Below are 13,479 nucleotides of genomic sequence, written 5' to 3' on the forward strand. Positions count from 1 at the left end.
ACCAGCATCCACAGAATTTCATGGTGGTCATACAGATGTTAAAAGTATTTTAATCAACCAGAAAAAACAGTAAGCCTAATTTTATGCAAGTTTCCTTTAAGAGACTTCATATGTCAAAAGCAACTATGAAATAAATCAATGAGAAAATGAATAAACCTTTTTAAACAATTTGCTACATATTTATCCAGATTGTTAGTGTATGGCATGTATTTTTAAATTTAAAAATTGTCTCAGAAAATATAAGAAACTATGAACACTATCAGGAAAAATCCTACATACATTTCATCCATTAAACTTTGGGTTAAAATACCATGCAAGCATATGTGTTTGCTTCTCCATGGTGTTTGTTTAGAATCACAAAAATTTACCAGATCTTACCCACAGCTTTCTTCTCTGAAGACCATATATTTACACATTCATAATAGCTCTTTCAGATTTCACGTGCTGGGAGGAAGATGTCATTTCAACACATCGGTAGGGTGGACGTCCACCAGCACTGAGAATGTTACCACATTTTTCCTTGTGTACAGCAGTATTAGGCAGCACCTGGACACACTGTGAGCAGGAATCCATCCCAACTGCCTTTCTTCATTAAGTTATAATTGCATAATTCCAAGAAAGAAGGGATTCCTACAGGTCGCTTTCTTAAACATGACCTAAGAATATTTCATGACCATGTATTTGTCCTCCACGAGAAATATCACTATTGGTGTCTCAGTAGTGTACATGAGGGTTGTGTTAACATTACAGTAATGTAAGATCTAATGATTAAAATTACTGATAGATAACTAACAATCACATAAAGATTTTATCATGTGACATAAAGGCAGCTGTTCTTTGAAGCACAACAGGTTGTAGTAAATGCTGAAAAGGCACACGTGGCACCAAAGACAGAGATGAATGATACTCAGACATACTCAATATTAGAGCCACTAAAACATGGCTTAACAAAATTGTAAAGAAACACTTCAAAACAAAGAAAAAATGGATATTTAGACTACAGGGAAAACAGAAATGGCACAATTAATTATTCCTTTTATGCTACCAAATCTATCTTTCTGTATCAAAACAGAAAGATCTGTAATTTCAGGGATGCATATTTTGCACCCATCTTGGATCTACAGCTTGCAAAAGAAGGCATCCACAAAGCTTTAACCATGGAATTACTCTTTTCCATGTAACTACATTCCAGTACAACTAAATCAAGCCATAGACCATCTCCTAAGTCTAAACAGCTCAGGCAAGGGAGTACTTTCAATGAAAGGTCCTTTCCAGGGAGAAAAAAAAAAACAAAAAAACCTTGAGATAACTGATAGGGAACTGCAGTTTTTACTCTACTGATGAAAGATATATATCTGTCCAGCCAAATGGGCAGGGATTAGTGCTTTTTTTTTTGCCTAGACAAATCAAACAGTATTCAGAATTTCTCCACAATCAAGTCATCTACACTTTTGTTTTCTTTTAATTTAAAAATCAAACTTGACAATTTGTCCACCTTAGTGGGCAGGGATTTTAGGCACAGTTATATTTTATGTACCTTAATCAGTTCCTGCCTAAGACTGTATCAAACCCTTCTAGAATAAATCAAAACTGCTGCAGATAGCATTAAATTCTTTTTATCAAATTAATAAAAGTGCATATAAGACCCCCACCTGAGAAGTACTCAAGAATACTGATGAAAAAGAGCACTGATGAATAAGAGGATTTCATGGCTTGAAAATTATTTAAGCTAATTTTTATTAAGATAATTACTTAAAATACTTAAGACATTCCTGCACAATGTAGGCCACCAAACCTTGAGAATTTTGTAAGGTATATACATCTTGCCTACTGCTGGAAAGCTACAAGCTCTTGCTGGAACAACAAAAAATGGCTCGCTGTTAAGTTCATCCATTCATACAATGCATTAAAGAAGAAAATTCATAAACAATTACTGGAAGGGTGCAGTGGTTTCCTAAATTAAAGTTTGAGTCTCAGCAGTGACTTTCAAATTTTAGAATACACCATCACTACCACCGATGTTCTGTAAGAAACCAAAGGAAATTATGGCCCTGTTCAAAGAGCATACCAACTGAAAAAGGGTCTTGATCGAGGTGGGACAGGCAGAGATACAGTCCATTTATACAAATGGATATAAACGCAAGAGTAGCAAAAAAGATTTCGTAGCAGAGAAATGGAAGGGAAAACTGCAACATATTCTGTAATTTTAGTCTTTACTGCAGTTATATCTTAACCTGGTAAACATTAAAATTAAAATGCCACCTAACATCTTAAAGTGCTCGAGAAATACATATTGATTGCATCTCCACAACATTTTAAAAACCTGATAAAACCTAAATTGAACTTCCTATATTGAGAATACACTGTCACCCAAACAGCTGAAGCAACATTATCAAATTGTAACCAATTCCAGACCCTTTAGGCACCACACAAACCATGTTTACTTCTCTCTCCATTCCTACCTCCACTTTTTTCCCATTTTTCTTAAAATACAAGCTATTTTATAGGGTGACTGTAATATGATACTATGATCATTGCTGATTGCAGTTAGAAACAGGCCCTTCTAATCCAGCTGCTCTCCACTTCAACAAATGCCATTTAAAAGCTACTTCATAAAAATATTATTGCTTCATACTTAAAAGACATTAAGCCAAGATTTTGGAAATTCCATTCACTTGATTATATCAGCAAGTGCACTATATGCTAGATTTATCATTAAAGCAAAATCCATGAGAACTGTTTTCCAGACTTCACTTAATGCTCTTATGACACATTTGGCCAATGAAAAGGGATGAAAAACAGTAGTGCTTTGAAGCAATAGCCAGTAAATGCTGCTGTGGTTTACCAAGAGTGGGATACGCAACATATTAGACCACAGTTAATGACATTAAACCATTTCTTACGGGTTTTTTAAAATATGTCCTGTATTACTTGCTTGGAAACTACACAACTGCTTCGCCTTTGAGACTTCACTTTTTTCTGTGGTAAATTGTATCTCTTACATCTACTGGTAATTAAATCAGTAAGCAACTACCACTGGTTTGTATTTTATACTACTATTTAAGGCAAAATAATAAATAAATAGCATGTTCTGTTCTGTTTCCACATAAAATGAAATTCTAACTTTATGTTCCTTATTCAAAAGATCCGGGGAAAAGATTACTGTGAGGAAAACAGGATAATGTATTTGCATACTACCTACTTGCATAAGATGCTTATCGATAAGTAGTTTCTTTCCACAATATGCCCATGAAATCTGGGCTTAATGTAATGCTTTCTTTACACAGTTTTACAGAAAAAAAATCTCCTGGCATATATTTTGATGCAGTAGATTTTTAAAGCCTTAACTATAGTCTTTATGTACAAGCTCTTCAACACAACAATGAAGAGGCTTATTTACCAAAATAAAACAATTTTTCCTCTCTCTTCTGAAGTCTTGAAGAACAAACAGATAATTAATCTTCAAAACCCATTTGCTTCTCTAGCATTTTTAAGTATTTAAATACTAATTATAAATCTGTGGTTAAATCCTAGCTAAATTAAATCCTTAAGGAGGACTAAATGTCTCCATTATATAACAATACATTGTATATTCTTCGATGTAAATCAACAGATCTGTGAAAACACAGGGGAGCTTCCTCTCAGAATTTAAGACAGAGAGCTCACAGGTGAGAATTAATTTCTTTCTAGCAGTCCAACCTGTTGCTGTCCCAAGTTAAGAACTCAATTCTCGTAAATCCTTCAAGTTTTTCAAATGAAGTTTTTCACACACTGTATTGTAACACGTTCATTTATGACTAACCTATGTTAATTAATAAACTTTTACAATTACCATAATCAGTTAACAGTAAACTGTTCAGGTCATTTTTACATAGCTTCACTGTAAGAAGACACTACTATTCTTCCCCAGGGACTATCAAACCACAGTTTTGCTAGATATAGTCATCAGCAGAGTGAGAAGATTCATATGCGAGAGATTAGTCATGAAATTAGTCAAAAAAAATATGTAACAGGAAAGGCAAATGGCAACAGCCCTTCTAGCACCCGAAAACAGAAGAGCTACTGTCTTCTGTTTGCTACTTAGAAACTTTTTACTTAATATTTGGAAAAAACACTGATATAAAAATTGGAACTTCTTTTTTTTTGAGGGGTGAAGGGGAGAAAGAAGGAAATAAGAAGATACAGGACCCTACAATTGTAACAGAACATATTTTCAGACAAATCACTTTCCAGATAAAAACATTAAAAAGTCAACAGTGGTGTTCTCAGTATGACTTTCAATACTGAGACTATAACTTCTGGATATATTAAGTCTCCTAAAGAAAAATAAAATTAGACAATTATTGTGCTTAACAGAAAACTGTCCTTATTAGCAGAAGTGTTGAATAACATGGTTTTTAACACAAGTTACACTGCACACCAAAGTGGCAGTGAAGCTCAGATCACATACCCTCATTTCCATGATTATTTTCATATGTCCAGAATGCATTAAATACAGTACCATCTTAAAAATAAAAGGCAGACATTCCTTTGGAAATTAATTCAATATTTAGCATGTCACACTCAGAAAAAACCTCCTCCTCTCATAATGCAGAAAAATCGGAACATAATAAACAACTAAAAAGATCTTTATTATTTCATTTGCCTTATTTTTGTCCTACATGCACAAGCATACACTGAAGCTGTGGAAAGATGGCATTCATGTCTAGAATCCTGTATTCTAACAACATAAGCCATAAGTCCTTCTCTGAAAAGAAACATATACAGATCCTAAAAGCATAATAAAATAAAAATCAACATGGAAACTTCTTTACCATGAATTTCCACATACCTCACATTAACTACTCCTGCTGACAGACTTTGATCTCAATAGTCTCCAGTCACTTTCAAGAAAGAAACACACACATCAGAGAACATTTCTTCTTACCAGATTCTTTCCCCACAAAGAAAAATTTAAACCTACATTTAATGTATATACATATCTTGAATCCATACTTGGTAGCGTTGCAGAAGTAAGAGCTAAGGGGTCCATGCAAGAATGCTAATTAGGAATTGCTGTGAATATTGCTTTTCTTTATGCTGACTTTTGAAGGGAACCAAATTGCTCCAGATACAGTCTGTATCTGGGTTATCCATACTCGATTCTCATGTTAACTTCAACTCTGAGGGCACTTGCATATGGAACAAAACTAAAATTACCGAGTCTGCAGCAGCAGTATTCTTGCTCATTTATAATTATTATTTCCAGAGCAAACCCATGGTTCTTTTCACCATGGTAAATTGAGATCAACTATTATGCCCTTCACTGCGAAGAAATTTTATAATCAAAAAATTGATTATTTTTTCTGGATAAACAGGGTATCTTGTGAAAAGTCACCAAGGAATTAGTACGAGGCAAGTAGACCTACGTGACATTCTCCCTGAAGATCATACAACAAGATATGTTAAATTAAGTTTTAACTTGCACTGTATTTCAGGACTTCTCCTTATGATACTACAACAAATACAGAAGTTTCACACATGGGAACTGAAATTAATTTCACAGTTCTATAAAGCCCCTACTCAGCAAATGGATAATAAACTACAATAATGAAACTTTTCAAGTTACATCCATGCTTTGAAGAACATGTATAGATGTGGAGGAGCAAGGGATAAGTTCAGCTATATGACAGAATAAATAAAATATCCTAATGTCATGCTTCTCCATGTACAATGTGCTAACTACTTCTTGTAGTGGTTACACAACATATCAGAGTGTAGTTCCAAGACTTCAGACAATGTCAATAAATACAGGAACAAAATTTTTTTCAACATACTGACCAGAAAGCATAATTAATAATCAGGACATATGTTTCAAATTAATTCCCAGAGGAAACAGTTCACTAATAACCTTTTCACAGAGTACACAGAGTACAAGCAATTTGTAGACCAGCTACATGAAATGGCAACTGATGTTAAACCCACAAACTTTCAATAGGTTTCAGCCTATCATGGGGAACTACACATCTGTCAATACATTCACAAGTGGAAAGATAGGGGTTGCTATCTTGCTAACCCGAAGTATTTCACTGCAGTGGGAGACAATACACTAAAAATACATCATGCAAAAGGCATAAACTATTTACAACAGGAAACCAAGGAAAGAAGGACAGTGTTAACATGATTTATGAAAGTCAATTTGCCCCGTAACAGTGACTCAAATAAAATAAAATAGTAAATATTTCTAACACTGGTGACAAAGCTAAAATAGACATACTACCTTAAGACTTAAATGCCTTTTAAAGAAGAAAATATGTCTGTACTGATACGGACAAACATATATGCAATGTGTAAAATACAAGAAAAAATATGACAGACAACTTATTTCTTGTATAAGGAATTTTCTTAAGGTGTTCTGTTTGGCTTTTTTTTTTGGTTTTGGGGTTTTGGTTTTTTTAATTTTCTCTGGTAACTATGCCATCACTGTAGGGTGAGGCCAAAAATATCCAGATGTTTTAATAAGAAAGATTAAACATCTCACTGATCAAATTTTGTTTTTCCAGAAGACATATATTAAAAATGGAATTAAAAACTGCTGGCAATTTTAGAAAACAGCTCATTTAGAATTACTCCAACAAATCCCTTTCAGTTAATGCGTCTGTCATATTTTTTAAGAAGGGAGCACAGCAGTTTTGCAATTCATTAATCTACTTTTCTGCCACACGTAAGCTGACAATTCTCAGTTACATTCCCTAAAGTTTTGCAGAAGTCCATGCAATTGCAGCAGAAATTTGAAAACCAAAAAAAAGTAATGCTATGCATCTTAGAAGAATATCACCTGAAGAAATTTCATCTGTGTTGCTGATGAGTTACTTTGCTAGTAGAAAAAAAATGTCACCTATACAAACACATGGCATACTCAAAGGGAATGTAAAAAAAAACAAACCAAGGATGAAAACGAAGACAAACACTCTTGGTCCAGCTGCACCCAGTGATCGCTAAACAGGTAGACCATTTATGTATTCAAGCAACTGAAGGCCAACCTTCCTTAGGAAATAAAAATCCCAAAGGAAATGAAAGTGGAAATGAAACCAAGGGAAAAGGTATTTGGCTCTACACCCTAAGGACTGCCTACAGCAACATATTACAGAGAGGTCCCTAGAATCTGGCTGAGCTTCAACAGCGGCAGTATTACACCATAAGTATGGGGTTATCAGTGGCATAGTTGGCTGATTAAGAGATGAGGTAATGTATTTACTTATTTCAGTAAGAAACACCACAAAATACAGCCATACAGTCTGATGTACAGAGAATTTTTGTCAGATAGCAAATACATCAAAACACTGAAATCAATCATTTAATTAGAAGTGGCTGAGAGACTTTAAGGAGATTGTAGGTTACCTATTTGCATAGAACACAGAGCAAACCAAATTAACCCCACCACCAGACTCAAAAAGAAAATGAAAAAAAAACAAACAAAAAAAACAAACCCAAACCCTCAAAAACCACCAGACCACAAGCAGAATAAATTTGTATTTGTTCCAATTTGTTCCACAGAAGGACTATTCTTTTTAACTAAGAATTACCTACAGGGCAGGTATAGTAGCTCTTAAAAAGAACACTTGCTTTTATTTTATATTTATGTTTTATAACACTTATTTTATTTTATTATATTGCTTTTACAGTGTGGATAATATCAATGCTTAGAATGGTTCTGGGTACAAATAGCAGCTTTCTTTGCACATCATACCCATGCAACTGTAGAGAGGCTTGCTTTACAACTCTTTACAATTGTAAGATCCCATTGCAAACACAGTCTGCATATGCACCTTCCATAACCAAAAATCTCTTTTGACTCCTACTGTAAATTTCTCCTTTTACATCTCCTAGATAAGATGACAACCTTTCAGTGCTGACTTTTTCCTCCTCCTCTTTAAGGCCTGAAAAAAACACAGCTGATTTTATCTGCAGAAATCCCACCATATGAGATTGGCTAAGTGACAACTTCTAAAATGACCACCAAATAGTAGTAGCATATAAAAGAAAAAACTTTACTTTACAGAAAGTTACTTGCCACTTCAAAATTGAGGACTAAGTCCTACCTACATGCTGGCTACAGATATCTGCTTCACAAATTTTCAATGTAGGGATGTTATTAAAAGAAATTTCAGCTGGTTTACCTCTCAAGACTAATGCCCCAAGTATTTTTTGGCACAATGCTACAAGTATGTTACAGCATAGCAGAATGTAGAATTTCATCAACTTTGACATACTTGTGACTGAGGCAGTATGGACTTCAGTAGTACTAGACAAGGCACAAAGAAGCCTATGCAATTTACATTAGTCGAGCACAAACAATAAGAAGTGGGTATTAGTAATTATTTTTAACACACAAAGAATGCAAACAATCTTAACATGCAAAATTATGCATCTTTTAGAAAGTAAAAGAAAATAAACTGATGCCTTAAAACAAGAGCTTGAGATTACTGCGGAGCATGATAACAAGACCAGCTTAGACATTCATTCATCCAGCTCTAAGGTCTCTCTCTTGGGGCAACGCCATCATTTGCTCTGCCTTGAGCTGTCTCTAGTTCTCATGTGGGCACATTATAAGCCAGATAAATGGCTAACCCCTCCTCAGAAGGAGAAATTTCCAGCTGGATCTCCAAAAGCTGAACTAACTGCTCACGTATCTGCCTGATCATTAGAAGGTGTGGGAAAACTGTCAGGAGTGCAAAGGAGGATCACCTCTTTACACAGCAGTATGATCCTGCAGCAGCTAAAACTAATAGGAAATCACATCCTTTGTAAGACAGTAAGGAGAGGTTTTAAGACCCTCTTAACCTTATGAAAATGCCCGCAATCAAAATCTGGCACCAAAACACTTCAATAGTGTATACAAGAAAAAACAGGCGCCAAAAGTTTCAAAACTGTATCTTTGTAAGAGCTAGATAAAGGGTTTAGGTGTTTATTCCTTGAACCCTTAAAGCCTTCCATTAGCAGTATGACTAGACTGAAAAAAAATAGTTTAAAAAAAACTGGCTCAAACACTGTAACCATGGGGATTCAAAGCAAAACTCTGAATCCATCATAAATGAAAGATGATAATTATCAAGAAAGAACACAAACTACTGCTTTGTTTCTGGAGAATGTACTTAATATCTTTCCTTACAAACCTAAAAAGTATTTGTTCTGAGCTACTGTCAAGCATCAGAGCCCTGTTGTACTTCTAGTGATTCTGAACTAGTGATTCTGAAGAGCAGCTACGAATGCCACCATTATATTAATATACTATTTAAATGTTAAGAACCATTATGGATTTGCCATCATAGCAAATAAAAAAAAAATTACATCCAGAAGATACTATCACATATTAGTAAAGGATGTTTTGAATTTAAAGCACTTCAAGTCTAAGGATCTGGAATCAGGGAAGTGAAGAGACAGATGTGTGGGCAAGACTGACAAACTCAGGAGTTGCAGTTTCCACCTTGCATCCCCGCAAATAAATTAACTAGAAAAATATTACAAATTAGTGCTCAGAAATTTTGGATTTGATTTTTTTTAAATTAAATGACAAAAATCAATAACATGCATTTTTTCAACAGGGTCCCTGTAAGTAATTACAGATCCCATATGCTCAGAGGAAACTCAGATGCTTTGGAATCTCAATTCTCCTGTTGACATAGCACGACACAAAGTCCCTGTTGAGTTGTCGGCTGCTATGATCCCTGCACATTTTCAGCATCCATACTTTTGAAGAGATACTCTTTGTATAAATTTGGTCTAAAATTCTTGTTCAAATGTACATAATCCTGGATTTTACTTCAATGGATCCCATTAACCATGTAATTCAAATCATATTTTGCAACTGCCCTATTACTATCATTTGACATTCTTACTAAATCATATATTTTGCAATACATAATGGTGAGGGGTATTTATTTCAACAGTTCTGTGAAAAGGAGTATTTCTCCTCTGAAAAGTTCTGGAATACTAAACTAGAAAAGTATATTCAGTGTGTTTATAAATAAAATATTCATAACATCATGCAAATGCCACTAAATCAAACAGATGCACAGGCAGTCTTGAGTCAGGTAAATGACATATTAGTATGAACAATCATAAAAAATGCATAAAGAGTAAGAAGCCTATTTAATGAAAAAACATAGAAATGTTTCCATATGTTTTATGAAGTATTCTTTACTTTTTAAATGAGCACATTCAGATTTAGTTGCTGGCTTTGTTTCAGAGAAACCCCATCTGTACACTACATCGCTTACAGGCACATCTCAGTCATGCAATAGCTATGTCACAGCTCATATATCAAATAAAAATCACATTCAAGGCCACACAACCTTATATGCCCAAAGTCTTCCATTCTATTTAAAGTAATCCTAAGAGAGCTCTTATTGCACCTCACTGCTGATGTCACATGACTTTTGTTGGGAAACAGAGTCCTACAACTGAAATATCAAACAGTTCTTAACACAGATGAGAATGATCTAAAGGACAACTCTATTGCACTTAGATATTCTGGAAGGTGCTTTTTTTTTTTATTTTTTTACAAAGAAACAGGTGTGGAATTAAAAGTATAAAAATAGTAGCACTGCACATTATGCTGTACTGCGAAAAGCAGGATAAAACACAGGCAACTCACAGCAGGCTTAAGGAATTCCTCTGACACATTTAGATTCCAATGCTAGTAAAGCTGATTGACCACACCAAGGACAGAAAGTGAAAAAGTTGTTATTTGACCTTCCCAACATCAAAGGTTTCAGTGCCAAGACAATCTCATTTCAAACCCAAGAGCAAGGATAACCGACAAGTGATAATCAATGGCAGTTTATAAACCCATTAACTTTTGTTGCAAGGAAATAGTATGAACAGCCATGTTAGAAATCTCTGAAATCATACAAACACAACTTATCTCTTCCACAGAACACACTGAGCAAGCAGAACAGTGCTGAAACATTTCTCTATCTCCTTTTTTTCCTCCCTCTTATTATCAGAAAGTTTCCTTTGCCAGAGAGAAATTGTGCAAACCAGGAAAAATATCTGAGCTAGTCAGCTAAATACAAATGCCTCACAATTGAAAACCACTGAATCAACTGGAAACAACTGAAAAATCTTCAGTTAAAAGGAAAGATGCATTCTTGCCACTGTCTGCAGTTACAAAATGTCCCTGAATTACTGGAAATATAGATTCAATAGTTCTTGCCTGGTGACTGTCTAAGCTAAAGAATCTTTCCAGTAGCTTATGAAATGGCCAAGTCACTATGTAAGAGTATGTTAGTTGTTTTGTTGGGTTTTTTTTATTTTAAAGATTACACTGAAGAATGACATGGCAATCATCACAAAATCATATCAGACTTACTTAACTTCAAGAAGTCACTTTTATGGGTTTTTTCCTAACAGCATTTAGTAACTTGTATTTAAAACAGTCAGCAAAGCAAAAGAAAGACAAGACAACTTCGATAACATGTCACAGGCAGCAAGCTTTGTAAACTTTAGGCATTGTAAGCCTGGATTCTCATAATACTGATGAAACATTTCATTTTTCAATCACTACTCGCTACAGATAAAGCTATAAAGTTAATATGCAACAAAATGAACAGAAGCCTCACATAAAGAAAACATATACACAAGATACAAATTAAATATAAACCAATAGCAAAATACAAACTTCAGCTAGTACCAAAAGCTAACAAGGGTCAACTGCATTAAACAGACACAGCCTGATCAAGAGGACAGTTCTGAAATCAGCTGGCTCCAGTTAGAGATCTGAGGGAAATAACATTTCAAACAGAAAATAATTTGTGAAGCATCAAGTAACAGAGAATGAAAAGTAAAAGGAAAAAGCCCTGTGATCATCCAGCCTCAGTTCTTTAAAAATACAGGCCACACAATTCTTCTCCTGTGTTTTAAACAGCAGCATGCATCTATCAAAAAAAAATGCTTGCAATCTCAGAAAGTTGCTGCAGTCATTAACTACTGTCAATATAAAAAAGCATCTTCTACCTGGAATTTCTTTTGGCTGCCGGAATTTGTTACACTTCAATTTGCTAGACAGAAATGTTTTATTCTAAATTCATGATGCAGACAACTGTCAGTAGATTTGCCTCTTACAAAGCAACTTTTACGGGCTTGTAAGTAATTTCTGTTACGAACCTCATTTCACATTCCGAAGTCCACATGAGCCTTAATATCAGTGGCCTTTCAAATGCCAAAACAATGATTTGATCAACATTTGGAAGTCAAGCTGCTCTCTGAGGGAGGACAAAACAATGTACAGCACTAACCTGACATAAGCAACCTCGGAGCTGTTTCTCAGCATATGCTGGTTTTGTTTATATGCTTAAAATCACTGAAAGCCAAGAAAAAAGGGCAAGGAATGAAAAGATATTCCCCACTTGAATACAAAGACTTACCCAAAAGAGTGCTCGTGTGTGTGTGTGTGTGTGTATCTTTTATATAGGTAACAGTGAATTACAAAAATTCTACATATTTGAACTCTCTCATCTAAATAATGATTCAATGCCTTATGAAAAGAACAAAGCATCTTGACTCTATGGCCAGCAAGTTTCTGAGCTCCCCTGGTAAGCTTTGTCCAAACAGGGAAGCATCCATAAGAGCACTTAGGCTCTGAATTGTGATTTTAAGTGCAACTGCACCAAGAAGTAATTTTCTAATTGACTAGAACAAAAAAGCTCTGTACTACCTCAATGAAATAGAAAATGACTTCTAAGGAGAGGGGAAAATTTAAGTGTGTTTTACAGAAATGAAGGGCATATTTCCCTTTAGATTGTAAAATGCTAGAAAGACCTCTACTGAGGTATTGAGTTCTGACTACAACTTACTAAACAGCATATTCTTAATGACAAAAAGTTTCAAAACAGCAATAAAGCAAAGTCAGAGTTGGCTAAAAAAAAACAACTACACTCTAGTTAATGATGCTATTTTAACTATTTTTACTTATTTTTCACTGTTTTTACCTATAAGCACATTCTGCTCATTTTTCATTATCACTTTGGTCTTTTCTTTTTCACGATCACTTTGGTCTTTTCTTTTTTCTTTTCTTATATCAAGTTTTTTCAATATCCTGCCACCTTGAACAGTTTTTTCTTTCTGCCATTCTTGAGAAAGTCTTCAAACTGACTCCTGCAGTATTTCTGTGATTTATCAGAAGCTTATACTTTCATAGATGAAGTGTGGACTGGAATTCCAAATAGGCATTCAGGCAAATACTGAGGCTGGCACATTAAAGCTTCAAGTTTCACTGGTCTTTGCAATAGAAACTTTTAAAGTACTATAAATGCATAGGAAACAAACATGCTATCGGAACACATTCAATTATATCCAAACAACTGAGAGCAAAATACTGAAAGAAAAGGCTGCAAAGGAGATAAGGAATGTGATACACATAGAGAAATTGTTAATCCACTCACAAATTTAACTGCATTACAGCAAATAAGAATTTCAAGAGAACACTAAAGAAAACCT

The 13,479-nt window shown here is 34.6% G+C and overlaps 1 protein-coding gene across 13 annotated transcripts in view; it reads right to left on the reverse strand.

Annotated features, from left to right (window-relative positions):
• Positions 1–13,479, reverse strand: part of VPS13B (vacuolar protein sorting 13 homolog B) — a 439,608-nt gene that overhangs the window by 322,562 nt on the left and 103,567 nt on the right. Inside the window, exon 17 of one of the 13 annotated variants that reach the window (XM_061448017.1) lies at positions 416–444. The exons of the other annotated variants lie outside the window; for them this stretch is intronic. Within the exon in view, the coding sequence (XP_061304001.1) occupies positions 431–444 (14 nt within the window). The 3' untranslated portion in view covers positions 416–430. Of the gene's footprint in view, positions 1–415; positions 445–13,479 lie in introns of those variants that run through there. 13 annotated transcript variants of the gene reach the window in all.

The sequence above is a fragment of the Pezoporus flaviventris genome, unplaced genomic scaffold (genome assembly GCF_033815535.1).
Source record: "Pezoporus flaviventris isolate CSIRO_AGI_PZ_B2104156 unplaced genomic scaffold, CSIRO_AGI_Pfla_v1 ptg000007l, whole genome shotgun sequence".
In the NCBI taxonomy this organism is placed as follows: domain Eukaryota; kingdom Metazoa; phylum Chordata; class Aves; order Psittaciformes; family Psittacidae; genus Pezoporus; species Pezoporus flaviventris.